This window comes from Megalobrama amblycephala, linkage group LG15 (assembly GCF_018812025.1).
Source record: "Megalobrama amblycephala isolate DHTTF-2021 linkage group LG15, ASM1881202v1, whole genome shotgun sequence".
Lineage (NCBI taxonomy): Eukaryota > Metazoa > Chordata > Actinopteri > Cypriniformes > Xenocyprididae > Megalobrama > Megalobrama amblycephala.
Genome location: NC_063058.1, coordinates 11,281,443 through 11,297,375, shown reverse-complemented (window position 1 = coordinate 11,297,375; position 15,933 = coordinate 11,281,443). Strand labels below are relative to the sequence as shown.

The 15,933-nt window shown below is 39.0% G+C and overlaps 1 protein-coding gene across 4 annotated transcripts in view; it reads left to right on the top strand.

Annotated features, from left to right (window-relative positions):
* Positions 1-15,933, top strand: part of scaper (S-phase cyclin A-associated protein in the ER) — a 144,677-nt gene that overhangs the window by 55,915 nt on the left and 72,829 nt on the right. For all 4 annotated transcript variants that reach the window (XM_048158228.1, XM_048158230.1, XM_048158231.1 and 1 more), the window contains 3 exons: positions 5,671-5,807; positions 13,068-13,133; positions 14,322-14,448. In XM_048158228.1, coding sequence (XP_048014185.1) covers positions 5,671-5,807; positions 13,068-13,133; positions 14,322-14,448 — 330 coding nt within the window. The remainder of the gene's footprint in view (positions 1-5,670; positions 5,808-13,067; positions 13,134-14,321; positions 14,449-15,933) is intronic.

Genomic DNA, 15,933 nt, shown 5'->3' with positions numbered 1-15,933 from the left:
GTTAGCTTTAGCCACGGAGCACTATCAAACTCATTCAGAATCAAATGTAAACATCCAAATAAATACTATACTCGCATGATCCGATGTATGCATGCCGCATGCACGGCGAACATCTTGTAAAGATCCATTTTGAGGGTTATATTAGCTGTGTGAACTGTTTTTATGCTGTTCAAGGCAAGCGCGAGCTCCGGGGCGGGGAGCGGGAGATTTAAAGGGGCCGCAACCTATATATCGGTGCATAGTTAATGATGCCCCAAAATAGGCAGTTAAAAAAATTTATTTAAAAAAATCTATGGGGTATTTTGAGCTGAAACTTCACTGACACATTCAGGGGACACCTTAGACTTATATTACATCTTTTAAAAAGAAGTTCTAGGGCACCTTTAAAATGTTAGTTCACCCAAAAATGAAATTTCTGTCATTTATTACTCATGTCGTTCTAAACCCGTAAGACCTTCGTTCATCTTCAGAACACAAATTAAGATATTCTTGATGAAATCCAAGAGGTTTTTTATCTCCATTAGAAAGCAACGAAATTGCCACTTTCAAGGTCCAGAGAAGTAGTAAAGACATCGTTAAAATAGTCAGTGTGGTCGGATTTAATCAAAAATATCTTAATTTGTGTTCTGAAGATGAACAAAGGTCTTACGGGTTTGGAACAACATGAGGGTGAGTACATGATGACAGAAATTTAATTTTTGGGTGAATTAACCCTTTAAGGGCACAAATGGCAGCAGGTTTATTAGGCTGCTGTCACTTTAAGACTGAATGCTGGGATCCAATTGATGCACATCCAATATTCTCACAACTGTTTACATTTTCTTAAGACACAACTGACTGTGTTTACGTGAATACTCTCTAAAATGGACATTTTGACAAAACGTTGTGTGTATTTGTCCATTCAGGTGTGAAAAGATGTGAAAGAGAGCTCAATTCAGTACTCGTACACTGTCTGAGAGGCGGATTTCTGTGTGCACGGCTGTGCACTTCGGGTGTGTGTGCACGGAAAACCGTACCGAATAGAGCTTTCTTTTGTGTTGCTTTTTCAGATCTATCCATACATCTGCTCTTCTCTTTCTCCCAGACATTTTTGAACATTTTATGAGTCATGGAGGAAGTGTAAGCCAACTTATGTCCCGCCGGGTAGATCAGCATGTTACAATTCAAATGTGCGCATCTACCATGCAGAACATCATTCTGACTGGATCTCTTCCCGAATCATCCCTCCCTAACATTTTCGTCTCATTTTTTTTCTTTGACGAACATGTCAATAGATTTTCATCATAGATTTTGTCATTCAAAACCGGTTTTTATTTCATTATCATCTAATTTTCATCTGTGAAGAAATGTTGTTGATGAAAAATAATGATAAATTATTTGTCACCTGTATTAACACTGTTGGTCACATGGATTGACTCGTTGACCAACAGAATTTAAAGGTGCCGTAGAATGTCTTTTCAAAAGATGTAATATAAGTCTAAGGTGTCCCCTGAATGTGTCTGTGAAGTTTCAGCTCAAAATACCCCATAGATTTTTTTGTTAATAAATTTTTTTTAACTGCCTATTTTGAGGCATCATTAAATATGTGCCGATTCAGGCTGTGCGGCCCCTTTAAATCTCTCGCTCCCTGTCCTCCCGAGCTCTCGACTATAAGTGCAGTTATACAGTGCATAAATAAAGTTCACACAGCTAATATAACCCTCAAATGGATCTTTACAAGATGTTCGTCATTCATGCTGCATGCATGCATCGATTTCTGTTAGTATTGTATTTATTTGGATGTTTACATTTGATTCTGAATGAGTTTGAGGCTATGCTCCGTTGCTAACGGCTAATGCTACACTGTTGGAGAGATTTATAAAGAATGAAGTTGTGTTTATGAATTATACAGACTGCAAGTGTTTAAAAATGAAAATAGCGACGGCTCTTGTCTCTGCGAATACAGTAATAAACAATGATAACTTTAACCACATTTAACAGTACATTAGCACATGCTAACAAAACATTTAGAAAGACAATTTACAAATATCACTAAAAATATCATGTAATCATGGATCATGTCAGTTATTATTGCTCCATCTGCCATTTTTCGCTATTGTTCTTGCTTGCTTACCTAGTCTGATGATTCAGCTGTGCACATCCAGACGTTAATACTGGCTGCCCTTGTCTAATGCCTTGAACATGAGCTGGCATATTTTGCTAATGTGACTGCACCTTTAGTACCAACATTGCAAAAATCAGTCAGTGTAAACTATTTAAGTGGCATTTTAAAAAGTTGTTGCTTTAGTCTGACTAAAATCAAGCTTTCATAGTGCTTGTAAATACACTTCATGACTAGATATATTGTGGTAAACTCTGGAAAAAGATTCTTCTACCATCAACAGGGCAGAAAAACTGTATTGTTATAAGATACCATTCATTCTGACAACTGGTCTGCATTTGTAACTGTAACTTGAATGAGAAACCAGGACACGTATTTGACTCTTCCAGTGTGTGCGCCCACATTTCTGGAGAGCTTCAGTAGGTTTTTGGCCCCCATCCTCCGTTAGCATACGGCCTCTGAAATATCGACTCAGAGTGGGAACTCTTATCTATCTCACCCGCTGCTCCCATCCTCCGAGGTGCCGGATGACAGAATAATTGGATAATTGCTTTCTGGCACATGCATCACGTCGTCCAAAATTGAGTTACATCCGTCTTTCTTCCCATGGAAATATCGGCATCATCAGAAAGAGACGGAACGCTATACCTCTCTCCCCCCTCAGCACTTCCGCCGCCTTAATGCCAGCAGCGAATGGAGGAGATGCCTTCATAATTGCGGCGCACAATGCCTGGGCCGGGAGGACTCTACATGCCACACAAAGAGCTTAACACCTGGTTTTTCAATGGAGGTGCTCCACTTTACACCCTAGTGTGAGAGTTGAAGCACTGCCTTTGGACATGTGCTGTGTGGAGAGGTCCTGCAGAATTAACGTTTTGATGTTTGATCTCTTCTCTTGTCACTCTGTTCCGACACACCCATATGTCGTCATTCCATTGTCCTGTAGAGACTTTTCTAGATGCACGTGGCTTTGAACTGAGAGGTCTCTCTGTGGAGCTGTAATGAATTTAATGTGCATATTTGGCAAAATATGGGCTAGTTAAAGCAAACATTGATTAAGCCATCTCACCCTACCACCTCATGCCTTTGAGCACACTTGGGATGTTTGCTTCCAAATGTATATTGTTTGTTTCCCATTGGTATGTTTGAGTCAGAACTCAAATTTGATTTAAATGCGTGTCTTCAAGTTAACTAAAACTATTATAAATAATTTTCAGTAAAATGAACACTATAATAAATATTGGATGAAATGTTGCAATGGCAACTAACTAAAATAAGTTTAAGATGAAGTACGAAAATTATTAAAGCTGTAACAAAAATTAAAGTTATGTAGAAATATAAAAAAAAAGTAATAAAACAACAAGAGCAAATAAAAAAATTACTAAAACTTAAACTAAAATGAAAATGAAAACTATAAATATAAAAATTAAAAGCTAATACAAAATATTCCTTGTATAGTAAAATATAAATAATACAAATACGGGTGAGCGCACACATTCAGAAGCTGTGCTTAGCAATTAATACATTTTTAAAAGTAATGTTACATTTTGTATTACTCTTAAACCTGCTACATTGTGTCTTTTGAATGGAAGGTAATGTACGGAGCCCCTACAGGGACATGGTGGTGGGAAAAAAAATGAGATGGAGGAAAAATAATAAGTCAATGCTTTTGCATTCTCTCGCAAATGTTTTGCGTTTCCCCGAGAAACTTGCAAAACCTTTTGAGTTTTTTTGCAAGTGAATGCAATGTTCCTCGGCGGAACGCAAACATTTTTACGTACGAATGTAAAGAATGCACAACTTTTTACGAGCGAATGCAATGTTTCTCGGCGGAACTCAAACGTTTTTATCAGCGAACACAACATTTCTCTGATTAAAAAAAAGTTTTTACTAGCATACGCAAAGTTTCTTGGTGAAACCAATTTATACACAAAGTTTCTTGGCGGAACGCAAAAGTTTTTACTAGCATACGCAAACGTTTCTTAGTGGAACGCAAAAGTTTTTACAAGTGAACGCAAAGTTCCTTGCATTTTACGGCAGAACACAAATATTTTTCTGAGCGAACGCAATGTTTCTCGGCGGAACGTAAACGTTTTTATCAGCGAACGCAACGTTTCTCGGCGGAACACAAAAGTTTTTACTAGCATACGCAAAGTTTCTTGGTGAAACCAATTTACACACAAAGTTTCTCGGCGGAACGCAAAAGTTTTTACGAGGGAACGCAAATGTTTCTTGGTGGAAAAAACGTTTTTGTGAGTGAACGCAATGTTTCTCGGCGGAACGCAAAAGTTTTTACTAGCATACGCAAAGTTTCTCGGTGGAACGCAAAAGTTTTTACTAGCATACGCAAACGTTTCTCAGCGGAACACAAAAGTTTTTACAAGCGAATGCAAAAGTTTTTACGAGCGAACGCAGAGTTTCTCGGTGGAACACAAATGTTTTTAGGAACGCAAAGTTTCTAGGCAGAACGCAAATGATTTTATGAGCGAATGCAAAGTTTCAGGGCAGAACACAAATGTTTTTATGAGGGAACGCAAAGTTTCTAGGCAGAACGCAAATGATTTTATGAGCGAATGCAAAGTTTCAGGGCAGAACACAAATGTTTTTATGAGGGAACGCAAAGTTTCTAGGCAGAACGCAAATGATTTTACGAGCGAATGCAAAGTTTCAGGGCAGAACACAAATGTTTTTATGAGGGAACGCAAAGTTTCTCGGCAGAACGCAATTTTTTTTCAAGCGAATGCAAAGTTTCTCGGTGGAACGCAAATGTTTTTACGAGGGAACGCAAATGTTTCTTGGTGGAACAAACGTTTTTGTGAGTGAACGCAACGTTTCTCGGCGGAACGCAAAAGTTTTTACTAGCATACGCAAAGTTTCTTGGTGGAACACAAAAGTTTTTACGAGCGAACGCAAAGTTTCTCGGCGGAACGCAAACGCAAAGTTTCTAGGCAGAACGCAAATGATTTTACGAGCGAATGCACATTTTCTCGGCGGAACACAAATGATTTTTCAAGCGAATGCAAAGTTTCTTGATGGAACACAAATGTTTTTACGAGGGAACGCAAAGTTTCTCGGCGGAACACAAATGATTTTTCGAGCGAATGCAAAGTTTCTTGGTGGAACACAAATGTTTTTTTAAGCGAATGCAAAGTTTCTTGGTGGAACACAAAAGTTTTTACGAGCGAACGCAAAGTTTCTCGGCGGAACGCAAACGCAAAGTTTCTAGGCAGAACGCAAATGATTTTACGAGCGAATGCAAATTTTCGCGGCGGAACACAAATGATTTTTCAAGCGAATGCAAAGTTTCTTGGTGGAACACAAATGTTTTTGTAAGCGAATACAACGTTTCTCAGTGGAACGCAAACGTTTTTACAAGCGAACGTAAAGTTTCTCAGCAGAACGCAAAACATTTGCGAGAGAACGCAAAAACATTGACAAATAATTTTTCCTCCCTCTGTTACGCGTTATACGTTTAGAAAACACTTTTCACACTAGTCAAAAAAATATGCAATAAAAGCTCTTTGAAAGCATTTACATATTTTAATTGTCTTTTGTTTTTGTTTTCTCAGGAACACCTGTCTCAAAAAAAATACATTGTAGACATTGTGACCGACAGCAGCGTGCCCTCCGACAATGCAAAAGATGGAGAAGAGAGACAGAAAGCTCGGAAAAAGGCCAAGAAACTGCGGGCACGCATGAACTCAAGGTGATGCGATCACATTCTCTTCTCTCTTTCTTCTCTTAATCTCTATCTCTCTCTCCCTCCCTCACTGTTTGTGGCTAAAGCGTGGTGTTGTTGCTTATGAGAGCTTTATGAGTGACAAGGAGATGGAGAGCAGAGGCGATGTGCATCCTGGCTGTCCACACGGCAACACTGATGAGCTTAATTTATGGCCACTCTCTGTGATTGGGGAGGAAAAAGTGAGAATCGATCTGTTAGCCCCTCCCCACCACTCCCCCACTTTCACCTGTTAAGAGCTTTTCTCCTAATTGGTTGCCACCGCGCTGCCAAAACTGAAGGCTTCTCTACTGTACAATAGTATGTTAAAGTATGTGTAAAGCATGCCTGTTTTTCTCTCTTCCAACTATTGATTTTTAAATGAAGTATCAAAGAAAATCAATAGTAATCAACAAATAGGAGCGATCGCGTCTCAGTGTCAGATCCTAGACCTGGGCACTATCAATTTTGCCTCCTGTCACAACTGTTAGTGTGTGTGTGTCTTGGTGTAAGTATGAGAGTTAATGTGGTATGTTTGTTTGTCAGTAAGGCTAAAAATGGAGTTAATGTTTTCAGAGATGGTTTGGGTTTGTTCAGTGTACTATCTTAAAGAGCCAGGGAATTTTGACAAAACTTTATATATCCATCCAGGGAGAATGTATGCTACCAACAGATAATGTTCAGTCTAATTGCGTATTGAAATGTATTCTGTAAGGTTTTTATTTAGTGACAGTCTTGATTTTAAAGGGTTAGTTCACCCAAAAATGAAAATTCTTTCTTTCTAAAGAAAGCTTTTTTATTATTATTATTTTCAAAAAATATCTTAATTTGTGTTCTGAAGATGAACAAAGGTCTTACGGGTGTGGAACGACATGAGGGTGAGTAATCAATGACAGAATTTTCATTTTGGGGTGAACTAACCCTTTAAGAAAATGATTTTCATTTCGTTCTTTGAGAAAATGATTTAAACAATAACTACAGCATATTAATGAATGGGATTTAATGAAATACTGACAATGTAAGTTATGATATTTGCTGGTTATATAGTATAAAGTGACTAAATTATGTTTGAACATACATTTATTGGAAGTTAATTGCAAGTCGTAAATTGAAATGAAATTTTATTTAGTTAGGGGATTTGTAAGTCAGTTGTTACTGTGTTCATAAGTTGTAATTCCATTATAAAAGCTATGATATTTTATGATAATTTCTGTTTTTGAAATTTCAACATAATTTAATACGTTTTGATGAAATTATGTTCATAAGTTATAATCCATCCATATTCATCCATTCCTCCATCCATTCTCAAAATCGCTCGTCTTATGTAGAGTCTCAGGACTTATATGGTTGTTTTGTTATAGTACTTTATGAAATTTTCACATTTGTAAGTTATAATAATTGCTACATGGAAAGTTATGAAGTTATGCATGCTGAAATTGAATTAACCTACAATATTATACAATTTCTCTGTTTATAATTTGTGATTGTAATGAAATTTCTGCACATCTAAATTGACCGTTCACAAAGACCCGCCACCTTTAGTTACTGTTGCTATGTCCGACAAGCCATCCCGCTCTCACTCCACACATCATGTTCTCACGCAGTGAAAAATACATAGCGGAGCAAAGAGGACACTGACAGTGTAACGACAGACAAGACAGAGCAGGTTACTTTTGATATGAAACAAAGTCTAAAATTTCAAATTTTGTAATTTAAATAATAAATACCGTTTTGTGGCTCTTTAATGTGTCGTGACAGATCGCTGTAGTGCCTCAGATCAAGCGGCTCATGAACCGATCATCTCTTCTTACTAGTTAATTTATAGCATCAAATAAACATGATTAAACCACATTTCAACCGTAGAAAGATGTCAGTACACATAATTTTTCAAGTTCAAGTCCACCAACGTTAATCTAATTCCCCTGACTGCTTTGTCGGACAAAATGGCAGATTCGGCATTATGATTGGTTCGATCACCTGTCAATCAAACTCCCGGCGAAGGGTCAATTATAATAACATTACAGGCTTTTGTAAGTTTGCATAAGAAATCTCAACAACATGAAACAGTTAACAAGATTTGATTTTTATAAGTTGTAATTGTTGTTACATCCCTTGTGGCCTTAATTGTAATTTGTAGTTTCTCTCTCTCTCTCTCTCTCTCTCTCTCTCTCTCTCTCTCTCTCTCTCTCTCTCTCTCTCAGTCTCTCTATGTAATGTCTACTAACAGTCTGTTAACTTGCAGTATAGAGGAGACCAGCAGTCTGCCCTGCTTCTGAGCTCATTAATATAGAGGTAGCTCAGAGGGCAGAAAACAGCTCTGAGCTTTGGCGGGGAGAGTGACAACATGAGCCTCCTCTGTTCTCTGTCACTCCTGTACTGAGCCCTGTAACACTCACGCAGCGAGGGAAAGAGGGTGAGGAGGAAAGAATGAAAGGGAGAGAACAGGCGCTACACGCTCATAAATCACGGCCGCCCACAGCCCTGGCTTGCTGAGGTTGGCGGCTCCACCACGGGGTGGAAATGAGCCGTTTTATAGGAGCACAGTGTGGCGTTTGTAAAACGCTAGAGAGCTTTTCTCAGCCCTCCCAGGTTGCCCTGTCCCCCAATGTCATTGTTAAGCCCGCTCAGTCCCCATCAGAGCCGTGGCATGGAAAAAGGCTGTTTAATTTCCTTAGCTAGACCCTGATTTATTCTTCAAATATATGGCTTGTTCTCCATGTGCAAACATGTGTGGTTTTAATTACCATGAAAGTAGCATGTCCGCCCGTGTCAGCATTGGATGTGGGCTTTAAACTTTCAGAGTATCTCACTCTTAACTCTTTCCTTCTCTCTCTGATGGCCCTCTCTCTCATGTATGATGTTTGGCAGGTTGCATTACTTGTCTTTTCCCCAGGCTTGAGAACAGAGTGCTCAGTGTGTTGGTCTACCTCTGAGAGGGCGGCATACAAAAGACCCCCTGTTCAGCACTCCTAGAGGCCATCACTTTACTCACAAATTCAGAGAAAAGTTCCCTGGAGGAGAGTCAGTGAGGAAGGTAGGGGAGAGAAGGAAGGAATAGAGGAGCTACAAGAAAAAAAGGGATGGATCTCAGAAAAGATGTGCAAAACGAGACATTGGAGGAACATGGCAGCCTCAAAGGAGGCACTCATGAGCACCCTTTTGCAAACTGATAAATGGGACACCACATGGTACGGTCAGTGTGAGCCAACCCCGCAGTCTGCTTTCATCACCACTGTTTCGGCTTGGTGTGTTCCGGGCTTAATACTGAAAGTATTGGGGGAGAGAAGATTAGTTCCCAGGGAACTATCCTTGTGGGTAGTCGTATAACTGTTCGGTGCGAAAGCCCCTATGGTGATGGGAGCCATTTACTTGCATTATATGAATCACCAATGACCACGGTTTCAACTAAAAATCTTCTGTGAAAGTGACATGTGAAGGCCAAGTATGTTAACCCATACTCAGAATTTGTCCTCCACATTTAACCCATCCAGTTAGTGCACACACATTTGGAGTAGTGAGTAGTGAACACAGTGCAGTGGGCAGCCATTTTTGCTGTGGCGCCTGGGAATTGGGGGTTCAGTGCCTTGCTCAAGGGCACCTCAGTCATTACCTGCCGGTATTGAGAATCGAACCCGCAAACTTCGGGATACCAGTCTGACTCTCCTTAGGCCATGACTGCCTAAAAAAAGACACCTACAGTTTGGATGGCCTGAGGATAGTAGTGTGACCTTTGGACTGTTTCCGTCCTTAGAGTCCAAATGTTGGTGACACAATGCCGCATAGAAAGCTGGGAAGTTGTCATCTGTGAATTCTGCTCAAGTGCAGATTTGGCCAAAGGACAAGGGTGCATATCAGCCACAAAAGAGGTTCTTGTGAGTAAACTGGGGCACAAATGGGGCACTGTAAGATGGTCTTTGTTGTGCTGACTTTAAGTTTACATCAAGTGCAACCGATAGACCCTTGCAGTCGTCTTGAATCAACGTGTTGGTGACATAATGCCCTATAGACCGTTGCGTGGTTGTCTGCTGTAAATTCCGCACCAGTGCAGTTTTGAAGCATCAAGGGTGTTTAGTGGCCACTAAAGGCCAATTGTGAGAAATTTTGATCGCTTTAATCTTGATGGTAAAAACCCTATGCTTTTGTGCACTGCACACTGCCACAAGTCTGCAAGATCACTAAGTGCAGCATCTGGACTCTTGCCACCCTCGTCTGTTGAGTAGTCACCTGCTGTTATGGCACCAACATGTGGACTTTATGAAGTTTATGTAGCATTAAGTCCATACAAGTGTGATCTCTGTTTGCGGGCACCCTTCTGAATCGTAAAATGACACATGGGACACCCTACAATCTTGTGAACTTCAGGGATACTTGCAAGTGAAGGCCTTTAGATGACAAGTCATCATCACATGTTCCATTTGGTACAGGGCCAATGTGTCTGTGCATGTGTAGTTGCGGCTAAACCACGGTTCAGATAATTTCAACTTTTTAAGACACTTGGACCCTGCTAACCTCAGACCTTTATTTGCCATCAGGTGCATGTAAATCTTTTCAATCTCAGGATGTATCCAATATTTATTCTACATATAACCCCTTATATACATTTGTTGAATTTATAGATGGATCCAGCTTCATTCCTCTCAGTGGATATGTTCCACAGGTCACACTTTTCCCTCCCTTTTCCTCGTCCTTTTATCCATCATCAGTCAAATTGTCTTCCATTTGATTGAAAGCCTCTCAAATCCAATATTAAATATTGCACCACTGCGCGACCAAATGTTCTCTGTAATTGGGAGTGCAGAACGCCCGAGTCTCCCATAGTACATTTAAAACGGATACACTGTATTTGTTTTTTTTTTTTAAATCCGTCCGAAGGCATTGATGGTTTTACAGTTGATTGGGGGAGGGGGCCGTCTGCGTCCAGCTTGGGCGGAGGTGAATAGTGGGGCACATCGTGATGAATTGATGATTAGCTCTGCATTGTAGCTTTGTAGCTGCCCCCCCTCTTATAGCTGGTTACTAATATTTATGGTGCCCGGCCCGTTTAATGGGGCCTGCCGCGTTCTGAGATTGATGGTCCGGCGATTGCCCCTCTGTTTAACCCGTGCAGGCGTAAAGCTGTCAAAGAGGAATATTGTAATCTGGAGGATGAGGACGAGGCCAGGTACGGTTCAAAATCTTTCTCTAAATGCTTGAGTCTCTGCATCGGCCAGGATTGTTTCACTCCTTCCAAACAAAACACTTTGAAATCAGTCTTCAGAATTCTTAAATAATGCTATGCTACCCCAAAGGCGGCGGAGTCTAACCTAATTGTCTTTATTTTCAATTTATTGTAAAGTGAAGCCCCCGTGACACGATGCTCACTCGGATTGCCAGATTGAGGACACACAATAGGAGAGGGCGCATTTTACAATGGAAGGCGAGGAGACTTGAGGCCCGTTCATACCAAGAATGATAACTATATTTGCGTCCACACTAATGAACAGTCTGTTTATTCTAAGATCACGCTGCAGTTTCAAAGTGTGAACAACATGTTTTCGCTGTTTTTGTTGCATTTACATGTTTTTAACCAGCAGATGTCCTCAGCATGCAATGTTTTGAGTGAATAGCTAGTGTAATCGATCTAATCTAACAGCGAATTTAGCTGACATAGTCAATATAGTGGAATTAAAGCAGCACCTGGTCTTTTTACTGCAACTTCAAATGAAGCAAGACAATGTTGTCAGCTAGCGCCAGATACCTGAGGTAATTTTATGTTACACTGTTTGCTAGCCTAGCAAAATGATCTTTTCGTTAATATTAACTCTCCATTTATTCCGAGGGTATGACTGATTGTTTTACACATATCCTTTTTCTTTAAAGTATCCTTGAAAAGGACTTGTCAAACAGTGGTGGCTTTTTCTGGACCTTGGCAGTTAACTTCTCCGCAATGTCGTCTGCCATTTGAATTGCGCGAGAACTGATTCTGATTGGCTGTCAGTGTTTTATCGTTCAACAGCTGAAAAAAAAATCATTATGAAAGTGTTACCAACAATATCGTTTGTCTGTCCACACCACAGCTATAACGATAATGATATAGCTGTGGTGTGGACAGTGCTATTCTTTTATATTTAGAACGATTTTTAGATCTTTATCTTTAACGTTATCTTTATAGTTATCGATCTTGGTGTGAACGGGCCTTTACCATAGACAGCAATTTAACCACCACTTTCAAGGCCCAGAAAGGTACTAAAGATATCGTTAAAACTGTCCACGTGACTACAGTGGTTCAAACTTAATTTTATGAAGCGACGAGAATACTTTTTGTGCACAAAAACAAAACAAAAATAATGACTTTATTCAACAATTTCTTCTCTTCTGTGTTATTCTCCTATGCATAAAATGCATAATTCACCCCTTCAACTAAGAAAATAACCATCACCTGCTGTGAACATTCATCTTATTATTCCTGTTATTATGATTAATTTGCAGGATTAAGTTTTTTTGGGGGGAAATGAGAATTTTAGTTATTTAACCAGTCCTTAAGACCAAAACTTTTTTGAGAATGTTGATTGCCAATTACATTTCTATGTTATTTAGCAACACATGCCTATTCCAGTTGGGCTAAACCCAGACTACTTTGAAATTTCAACTCAAACCCAGATTAAAAGTCTTATGACCACTCAACTCTCTGACGTTCTCTTCCGGAAAGAGATGTCTGAGTTTATCACTCCCTGAACATACATCCATCAAGCTTTTCTTTTTTTTTTTTTTCACCAGCTGATCGATCATCCTTATCTGACGGAATGGGATGTGTGATTGTCAGGAATTTTGCTCGGTGGACCACACCAGTGTATTAGAGTTGACTGACAGCAAACTTTTTTTTTTTTCCTCTGTGACCCATGAGGGGACTAATTCACACCCTTCAGCCAATCACCTTATTTATTTTGAATTTCTCAACTTAAATAGCGTGGCTATTGGAGAGTTCGGTATTCCCTGCTGTGAAACAACATCCTCTGCTGTGATACCTCTCTGAAGACTGAGTGTTTGTGACTCGTTCGTGCTTGTTAGTTTGTGATTGCTGCTAGTGTGGCCCAAAGACTAAATAAACAGTTTGAGGCTCAGCTTGACCTCTTGACATTTTCTTTGTTCAGCATGTCGTCTTATCTCCTCATGTCTTCAGGGTGACAGCCATCGGACTCCTCTGTTGCTCTCTGTCTGTCTTTCTCTCTCTGTCTCTTTCTGACAGACTTGTTTGTCTTTCTTTTTCAGGGCTAAGGAGTATGAGACATGCATGGAAGCCAAGTCCCAGACCCCCGACTCCCCTTACAAGGCAAAGTAAGCTCCCCGCTCCACTTTTAAGGATCATATACCCAACCTGAGGTCTTCTACTGAGTACTCATGTATTAATGCTGTCTTTTAAATCCAAGCTTTAGAAATTATGCCAGCACTGGGCCTTCCTTAATCAAACCTTTATAGTTTTGCCCATTAGATGTAATACGATGCAATACTGATATCCAAGCTGTGTTGTCAGGGATCTCATCATACAGTCTATAATTCTTGCTTTTTTTGCGTTGTGTGGATCAGGTTTTGTCCTTTTGCACAATGATAGTAAAAACCTGAAATCACCTGTGTGGCAGTCCAGCGGTCCCTGAAAACAGAATAATATATTATTTAAAAAAAAAAAAAATATGAAAGGACTATGGTTAATGTATAGCAAATATGATTGGATAAAACATGCAGGTCATATTCAGTGTTGTCACTATTAACTAAAATTCATTTTCTTTAATTGAAATAAAGCTTATATATATATAATTAGATGAAAATTGAAATGAAAATAAATAATAAATTATAAATATTGCCTTGGCAACTAACTGAAAATGAGAAATAAAATTACTAAACTAAAATAAAAATAAATTAAAGAAATTAAAAATATATATTTTTTTAAATAAAATAAAAATGACGGAAGCAAAATGACTTAAGCTAAAATTAAAATGTGAACTGAAAACATAATAATAAAAGCTAATTAAAAAAAAACATTATTATATTATGTAAATAATACTAAAATAATACTGGTCATATTTCACCAAAATGAAAAGAACACAGAAATCTTGATATATAAATTTTGTATAAATTAAATTATATATTTCTTCTTTCACATTACAGTAATTTTTATGTTTTATGTATTATGGTAAAAATATTGTTTGTATAATGTTAAATCAGAATATTTTAAAGGCAGTACACAAAATACCTTAATATATAAATGCATTACAATTTAAACATATATTTTCACAGCCAGTATTGGGCAGCAAAAATGTGGTTAATTATCATGAAAATAATGCAAAACTAAAATTAGGCTCCATTTTAAAATGATTTTTTATGATTATTATTGCAATGGTTATAACCCATACATGTTTTAACAGGTTTTTGGCCTAAAGTCAACGAGAAGTCCTCCACCGTGACATAAAAACAAATTGTTATATTTGTGTTTGTTTTGATTGTGTGCGTGTGTTTGTTTTCTTCCAGGCTCCAGCGTCTGGTAAAGGACCTGGTAAAGCAGCAGCAGGGGCAGGACAGTGGCCAGTGGGCCAGTAACAAAGTGTCTGGCCTGGACAGGACCCTGGGAGAAATCTCCCGCATTCTGGAGAAACAGGTTTGTAAACATATCTCTTATTATCCATCTGATAGGGACTTGCCCTCTACAGTAATATTACTGAAAAAAATCCAGAACTTCACAGAGTGCAGTGCACTTACCTGACTGGGCAAAGCTGGAAATACCAGTAATGACTAAATGGATCTATGTTATCTGTTGTTTAAACTGCTGTTTATCTGTCCATCTTTACTACTGCACAATCACACCACCAGGGTTCTTCTGGAACTGTAAGCATCTGAGCAATGTTTAGACCAGTCTATGTCAGTGACTTGGGGGCTTTATTGTCTGAAGTCTAGTCTATGTGGATTTGAGTGTGTGTGTGTGTGTGTGTGTGTGTGTGTGTGTGTGTGTGTGTGTGTGTGTGAAGGAAGGGATTTGACTTGAAGATAAGCCTCTAGGCTGCTCTCAACACCGACTCCACTGAACCGCCGGCTTTGGCTGCCGTCCTCCCCGTCTCACAGTCTATGCAGAGTATCGCTTTCCATCCCTAACTCTCTGCCCTCGGTTATTTGCTAATGAGGGCCAGGTTAGGTGCTTGTTTTCATTGCCGCAGATGTTATTAATTGGCGGAGATCCCCGTTTGTCAAACAGGCAAACATGTTTCAGAGCGTTTGGCTTGCTACTGTTGTGCATTGTGGCTTTTGAACAAAAATATGTTGATTTTTCAAAAGTAAATATAATCCAAATGACTTGAGGTAACAAAGGCAAGGAGGCTTTTGAAGATGTCATTTAGAAATCACTTGAGTTTTCTTGTATGCTTAGCTTGGCATTTCACCACGCACCACAAAAGATCTCTACTTATATCCCACAATTCAATATGAGCTGTGAGATTACATCCATCATATCAATTATAGATTAAAAGCTAAGTTGTTTTTGATAACATTTTTAAAGATGCTCGATGGAGCTGTTCTGAAGTTCGGTTCCAATTGTTCATTTTCAGAATCACTATGGTGATATTATGTGATATTAACAACGATTGTGTTTACAGATCGCAAAATTTACTCTTGTAAACCACTGCGTAATGTTATCTTATAGTTAGTAAAGTGCCTGAATTTAGGTTTTGTCTCATTTTCCAAAGCAACTAGTTTGGGGGTTGCCTAAACAAGTAGTTGACTGATCAGTCTTAACTCAAACCCCTGTATAGTTAGACTGGTTTCAGGTTCACCTGACCCCAATTGAACTTTAGGGGCTGTTTACATAAGATGCATTTTTGCATTCAAAATGGCTAAATGCAGCTCAATGGAATGAAAAAATGCAGGAGACTGCATTGGGGGGGTGGCAATTTGGCTATTTCTAATTGGGCTTGTTCCTCTCAATGTCTATGGTGGTTACGGCATAGGGCTGGACGATTATGGCCAAAAATCAAAACCTCGATTAATTGAACATTTTATCTCGATTACGAATAATGAACCATTATTTTTGTTTGTTTGTTTTTGTTTTTTTGCCCTCATAGTTCACTGACAAGGTTTATACTGGAAATATGAT